This window comes from Triticum aestivum, chromosome 1D (genome assembly GCF_018294505.1).
Source record: "Triticum aestivum cultivar Chinese Spring chromosome 1D, IWGSC CS RefSeq v2.1, whole genome shotgun sequence".
Lineage (NCBI taxonomy): Eukaryota > Viridiplantae > Streptophyta > Magnoliopsida > Poales > Poaceae > Triticum > Triticum aestivum.
The window spans coordinates 83,702,388-83,709,716 of NC_057796.1; the positions used below are offsets into that span (position 1 = coordinate 83,702,388).

At 46.7% G+C, this 7,329-nt stretch overlaps 2 protein-coding genes across 2 annotated transcripts; both read left to right on the top strand.

The window, feature by feature from the left end:
• The first annotated feature begins 2,528 nt into the window (after positions 1 to 2,528).
• Positions 2,529 to 3,489, top strand: LOC123165819 (glutathione S-transferase 4). The gene is made up of 2 exons (XM_044583556.1): positions 2,529 to 2,747; positions 2,866 to 3,489. Exons 1-2 carry the CDS (start codon positions 2,546 to 2,548, stop codon positions 3,336 to 3,338), a joined length of 675 nt encoding a protein of 224 aa, XP_044439491.1. The 5' UTR covers positions 2,529 to 2,545; the 3' UTR covers positions 3,339 to 3,489.
• Positions 3,490 to 6,359: 2,870 nt separating this feature from the next.
• On the top strand, positions 6,360 to 7,329 carry LOC123165828 (glutathione S-transferase 4). Its single transcript, XM_044583566.1, has 2 exons — positions 6,360 to 6,652; positions 6,742 to 7,329. The coding sequence occupies exons 1-2, from the start codon at positions 6,451 to 6,453 to the stop codon at positions 7,209 to 7,211; spliced, it is 672 nt and encodes a 223-aa protein (XP_044439501.1). The 5' UTR covers positions 6,360 to 6,450; the 3' UTR covers positions 7,212 to 7,329.

Consider the following 7,329-nt stretch of genomic DNA (forward strand, 5'->3'; position numbering starts at 1 on the left):
ATGTCCGAACAATTGCAGAACCACAAACTGGGACTAACCCACATAAAACAGTTGGAATCACGTAGAGCACGAATTAGGGGGAACCAGATGTTCCTTCTCGCGAATCTGAATGAACTCACAAGAGCAAAGGTAGCAAGGATCTCTCGGATCTCTAGTAATCCTGCTGCGTAAGCTTGTAGCTGGATGGTTTGACAAAAGGTTTTTTAAAGGATTGGGGATATGGGGTTTTATAGCAGGGACAACCCCCTTAGCTAGGTGTGAAAAGGTTTAAAAACTTTTTTTTACAGAAAGACTGTAAGGGAACCCCCTACAGTATGATTGGTGCAACAACCCCAAATTGCAAGTACCATGCCTTGAACCTGGGTGGGTGGGAAGGCATCAGCCCCTTCCCACCACTAGGCTATGCCTTAGTCTGCAAAGGTTTAAAAACTTACCAGCTTTGCATGGCTTCCTTGGGGGAATAAGCTGTCAACTTTGGAAGTTGTAGGAGAGCTCCTCGGGAATTCGTGAAGCCTTGATAGATTGGACACATTCCACGAGAATGACTAGGACGTTTGACTCACAACTCCAAATGATGTGAGGTTTTTTGCGTTGGAAAGTAAATTTGATGTAACTTTTGGTGATATACCCCTATGGCCCATATCTCCCCCAAATGGGTGTAACACAACGAAAATATCAAAGGTGAAAACTGACACCATCAGCTTCACCTGAAACTTCTTTTGACAAAACTTGTTTCTTTGACTTTGTTTCTTTAGGGTTGAGATGTTATTTGCTTCCTTCGATATATCACCTAAATTTAACCAATAACTAGGAGATGAAAGTGCAAACATTTGTTCAAGATTATAGTATGAACTTAAGTTACCATTCACATGGTCATGTATTTGTTTGACACAAATTATTATGATTTCTCTTTTGATGGCCGCGGGTGCATAAATGGTTGTCATGTCCTCATCACATCACCCCTAAAAACCGTTTGCTCCAGTCGTCCCAGTCGCCCTTGTCTTCGCATTCCCCCCTCTCCCACCCCATCTCCACCTGCCCCCTCGTCTTCCCATATGCCCGACGATTCGTGCACCGTCGCTTGCCAGCGACGGCTTCACATATGAGGTTGCGGGCCGCCGCCACTGAATTCCACCAACAATGGTGCCCGATGACCACGTGCAGGCGACGGGGCCCCCTATTGACCGTGCATCCGCTACGACGCCCATGGCCGACCTTCGTTGATGATAGCGATGCCGGCGACCACACCCTATCGACTGTGCACCAACCACCGCACCCCGGCGATCACGTCACCGACTACGACCGAGGTCCACCTACCTACGGCGGCTGCTACACCAACAACGCAATGGAGGCCGCATCAGGTGGATCCCAAACCACCCCCTTCTCTCATCGCATCGCGGTGTAGGGGAGGGCACAGTGTTGTGGTGGCTCTAGATGGCGGCAAGTTGGGTGACATTACTTGTTAATGCAAGCGGATTGCCGGTCACGTCGGCCTCCGGTAGCATCTCCAAGCCCCACCCCGTCGCCCCCGACGAGACGTCCTGTAGGTCCGACGTATGCCCTCCTCTCCTTCCTTCCTTTTTTTCTCTAGTCCATAGCCTGTTTGTGATGTTGTGCCGATCTTGATTACTTATGATGCTAGTCGGCATGCTCTACAAATCATTTGCTACTGATAGAGCAAAAAAAAATTTGGACTTAGGATGTGAAATTATTTGTGGGGCGGGGGGGGGGGGGGGGGTGGCGGCGGCGGTTAGCCCATGCTCAAATGTTTTATCCTTGTTCATGCAACTTCTAAGAAAAAATGTTCTCTACTCATTGCATTTAATAAAAAATGTTCTAATGTTACATGGCAAATCCAGAACATTTATTTTCCATAACATGGAAAATCTAGAAATTTATTTAATGTTCAGATGGAAACTCTAGGAATTTTGTTTTCCTAAATCACAACATTTTTTTTGGAAATGTTTTTTTTTTTGCGGGTGGAAATGTTTCTACTTGTCACATGGTTAACTATGTTTGTCTAAAGCTCGCAAATTAGGTTTCTACAAAGTGCTATGTAGCATTTTATCCATTTATGATAACCTCTCATTTAGATGATAACTCCTAGGTGTATATAATAGCAAATTTGCTTTGCTATGATGATTTTTTTTGCGGGCATGATGACATGTACACTGTGTTTGCATCAAGAGTTTTTTCCTTTGAAAATTTCTAGAAACCAGAACAAAGTAGCAGATCGTCTGGCGAACTATGAAAAGTTAGAGTGTAGCATGACTTGTTGGCTACAGAATTGCTGATCTTTTGTATCGCTGAGCTTTTGCCAGCTGATTGTAACTATGTTTCCATGGAATAAAATTCTCTTTCACCTAGGAAAAAAACTAGTATATGCACCACGGCAAATTTACATCGTTAGTCAACTCAGGACGCAAGCAGTCACGGCACGGTCCAACCGTCCAACACACATACCACGGAAGTATCAGCAGCCGCGCGCCTATTTATTCACGAACTCGGCTATGTACTCCAAGAAGCAGAGCAAAGCAGAGGTGCAATGTCGCCGGTGGTGAAGGTGTACGGGTGGGCGGTGTCGCCGTTCGTGGCGCGCTCGTTGCTGTGCCTGGAGGAAGCCGGCGTCGAGTACGAGCTCGTCCCCATGAGCCGCGAGGCCGGCGACCACCGCAAGCCGGACTTCCTCGGCCGGAACCCCTTCGGCCAGGTCCCCGTCCTCGAGGACGGCGACCTCACCCTCTTCGGTACGCCTATTCCCATCGATCTCTCCACTTACCTTACACGCGCGGATCAGCAATCTGATATGAAATTCCATGAGAAAACTTGGACGAGCGAATTAACAATCTGGATCCCCACACGCAGAGTCGCGCGCGATCGCGAGGCACGTGCTGCGCAAGCACAAGCCGGAGCTGCTGGGCTCCGGCTCGCCGGAGTCTGCGGCGATGGTGGACGTGTGGCTGGAGGTGGAGGCCCACCAGCACCACCCCGCGGCCGCCGCCATATTCGTGCATTGCATCGTGGCGCCGCTCCTGGGCGGCGCGCCGGACCAGGCGGTGGTGAACGAGAACGTCGCCAAGCTGCGGAAGGTGCTGGAGGTGTACGAGGCGCGGCTGTCGGCGTCGAGGTACCTCGCCGGGAACGACATCAGCCTCGCCGACCTCAGCCACTTCCCGATCATGCGCTACTTCATGCAGACGGAGTACGCGTCGCTGGTGGAGGAGCTCCCGCACGTGAACGCGTGGTGGGAGGGCCTCAAGGCCAGGCCCGCGGCGAGGAAGGTGGCGGAGTTCATGCCGCCGGACCTTGGGCTTGGAAAGAAGGCAGAGCAGTTATGACAAGTTGACAACAACGCCGGACTGCCGGCGACGGTGACCGATCGAACAAGGCACGGAATCACCGGTTTTGCATTGTACCGCTTTGAAGATTTTTTGTCTCACGCATGAATAAAATGCAAGATACTTCTTCCGTTTCAAAAAAAAAATTTGTTCCTTGTTGCTGTGTTATTTGTAGGAGATTAGATGTGACGTCCTTAAAAAACATCTAAATATGAATTAGACAAACTGTTCAAAATAATTGAAGTTCTAGATCCTAAATCAAACTTCATTAAATTTAACTAAGTTTATATAAACATATATCAATATCAAATTTGCTCCATTAAATTCATTATATAATATATTTTCATATGTTGATAATGATATACACTTGACCCTTGGATGACACGCAGGAATCACAGTGTTGGACGCGTCACCACATCACCCGTTCGTTTCGATAGGAACCACACGAATGTGGTGTCCACACCTTCTCTTGCCCCACTCACCTCAGTCGTTCCGGTCTTCACATTTCCCTTGCTCCGTCTCTGTCTTCTCATCTGCCCGGTGCACCGCACTTGCCGACGACCAGCTTTACGAATGAGGTTGCAGGCCATTAGTGACCTCGCCACTGACGATTGCGCCTGATTACCCCGATGACCGCGCACCAGCTACGGCACCCACAGTCGACCACACCCCCAGTGACCCGCACCCCCTGGCGACCGCACTACCGGCTACCATGCCCCTTCGTCCGCGCATCATCTACTGCATCCCACCGTCTACGGCCGAGCTCCACCTACCTACGATGACTGTTGCGCCATCAGCACGATGGATGACGCATCAGGTGGAATCCCTATCCACCCCCTTCTCTCAACGCATCAGATGGATGACGCATCAGGAAGTATATATGGTACTGGCGATGTTATATGTGTAGAAGTATGTGTGTAGGAAGATAGTGACATGAAGATAACTTGAGCAAATCTTGAACAACCCCTTCGATCCAATCTTAATAGTGCGGGATCCCTATAACTCAAGATTAAATGAAAAAGCCTACGCTTCTTTTCTTGTTATAATCATGCTTGAGTCATATCTCATTTGATTTGTCCATGATCCCTACACAATGATGCCAAAGAGACTAATATCCTGTGTATGCACTTAGCAAACGTAATTAGTCCCCTATATGTATTTTGTCATTAACATCAAAATAAGATTGAGGGCATGATTGCACTTTCAGGTGCTCAAATGTTTTATCTTGGTCCATGGCAACTTCCAAGAAAATTTGTTCTCTACTCATGGCCAATTTTGAAAAATGTTTCTAATGGTCACATGGCAAATTCAGAATATTTATTTTTCTATAACATGGCAAATCTAGAAATTATTTTAATGTTGACATGGCACCTTTTAGGATTTTTTCCTAAATCATGGCAAATTTTGAAAATATTTCTACTTGTGACATGGCAAATGTAAATAATATTGCTTTCTCTAAAGAAAAAATTGCTCTATACACAATGGCAAAATGTTTGCAAAGTATTTCTTATGGTCACATGGCAAATTCAAAACATTTTGTCTACCAAAGCATGAATTTTTTTACAACTTTTAATTCTTTTCACATGGAAATTTAAGATTTTTTCCCTGAAATCATGGCAAGGTTTGTAAATATTTCTACTTTTCACATGGAAAATGTAGATATATTTTTTGCTTCCTTCTAAAACATGTTGTACACACCTAGTAAATTTTGTTCAATACATCTTCACAAGTCTTACTAGGTTTCCTACTTTAGAAAGTCACTGCATCTCAATCTTTTAACTTGTTGACAAATCTAAATATCGGACCATGGCAACTCCAATTTCATTAGTAGTGAAATTGTCTGCTCCTGCTCACTGTTGATTCGTGGCAAACTTAGAACTGTCTTGCCATGATTAGTTATGTTTGTCTAAAGCTCGCAAATTAGGCTTTTATGAAGTGTTATGTAACATTTTATTCATTTATAATTTCTCCGGTTTAGATGATAACTCGTAGGTGCATTACCACAAATCTACACACATTTTGCCATGATATTTTTTTGGCATCCCGACAAGTAGTGTGTTTGCATCATGACAATTCTACAGAATTTTTGTTGTGTTGCCGTGATGTGTTTTTAAGCATGATTGCATTTAGTTTGTCTGCATGGTGGTAAATTTACACAAACTAGTATATGTACCATGGCAATGTTCTCACATTTTGCCAAAATGTGTTTTTTCATGACGTCAAGTATTGTGTTTACAACATGGCAAATCTATACACAATTTTGCCATGAAGTGTCTGTACTCATCATGGCAATTAGTTGCCACGAAATATGTCAAATTTTCTCTATATTTTTGCCTAGTTTAGTTAGTAAATTTTCCATGATACAAGTAGATTTTTCTCTGCAATTTGCCATGATCAAGAGAGCTAACTTTTATATGTTTTTACATGGTACATTTTCTTAAATTGGCCATGTAACCATTTTTTTCATTTTTTTACCCAAAAATTGCCATCATTTCTCACCATACGGAAGTTCCTACATTTGCCATTTGAACATTTACATAAAAAAAACCCCTAAATTTACCATGATCTTCTAGGGGAACTTCTTTTTCTTTCTAAATTTCCCCTTGTCATAAGTACAAACTTTAATTTTCACCGTGAGTCAACAACTAACTCTGTAAATCCAATTTGTAATAATTTATATGAACAAAATTAGGTATTACTATTAGCATTAGTGCAACAAAAATGACCTATATGAACAAAAATTATTTACAGAGGACCGTTCTTAAACAACGGTACTATGACCCAACTTTTGACTGGTCTGTTTTGTATTTTATAATCTTGTTTCTACAGATGGAGTACTTGACGATTTCGCCGATGAGCGAACATGCATTTGCATCGACCATTTAACCTGACAGCTCGTGTAGGCCAGAGAAACACAGTGTGGGATCTGAACTGCATCGATAGTCAACTCCGGACGCAAGCAGTGACGCCACCATCGGCCTCCAAACGATGAGCAACAGCGCGCCTATTTAATGGTGATGAACTCGACTGTGCAGCGCAGTCAATCAAAGAGCACACACGCACCCGTCGATCTCCAAGAAGCGGAAGCGGGAGCGAGCAGAGCAAAGGTGCGATGGCGCCGGCGGTGAAGGTGTACGGGTGGGCAATGTCGCCGTTCGTGGCGCGCGCGCTGCTGTGCCTGGAGGAGGCCGGCGTCGACTACGAGCTCGTCCCCATGAGCCGCGAGGCCGGCGACCACCGCCAGCCGGACTTCCTCGCCCGGAACCCCTTCGGCCAGGTCCCCGTTCTCGAGGACGGCGACCTCACCATCTTCGGTACCCACTTCCATCGATCTCTCTTCTTGTTTTCGCTGGGTTGACTAATTTCGAATCCCATAAAGGACTGATCGTATGAAGCCACGCAGAATCGCGCGCTGTCGCGAGGCACGTGCTGCGCAACCACAAGCCGGAGCTGCTGGGCTCCGGCTCGCCGGAGTCGGCGGCGATGGTGGACGTGTGGCTGGAGGTGGAGGCCCACCAGCACCAGACCCCGGCGGGCACCATCGTGATGCAGTGCATCCTCACCCCGTTCCTCGGCTGCAAGCGCGACCAGGCCGCCATCGACGAGAACGCGGCAAAGTTGACGAAGCTGTTCGACGTGTACGAGGCGCGGTTGTCGGCGTCGAGGTACCTCGCCGGGGACTCCCTCAGCCTCGCGGACCTCAGCCACTTCCCGCTCATGCGCTACTTCATGGACACCGAGTACGCGTCGCTGGTGGAGGAGCGCCCGCACGTGAAGGCGTGGTGGGAGGAGCTCAAGGTCAGGCCGGCGGCGAAGAGGGTGACGGAGTTCATGCCGCCAAACTTCGGGTTCGGAAAGACGGCAGAGAAGTGAAGACAAGAACGAACACCGACCGAACATGTTGTGTGGTCTGTGCGACCATGGCTCAATGTTTTGGATTGTCTGTGTTTCACGCATGAATGAATAAAACAAAATGCTTTGGGTTTCTCTA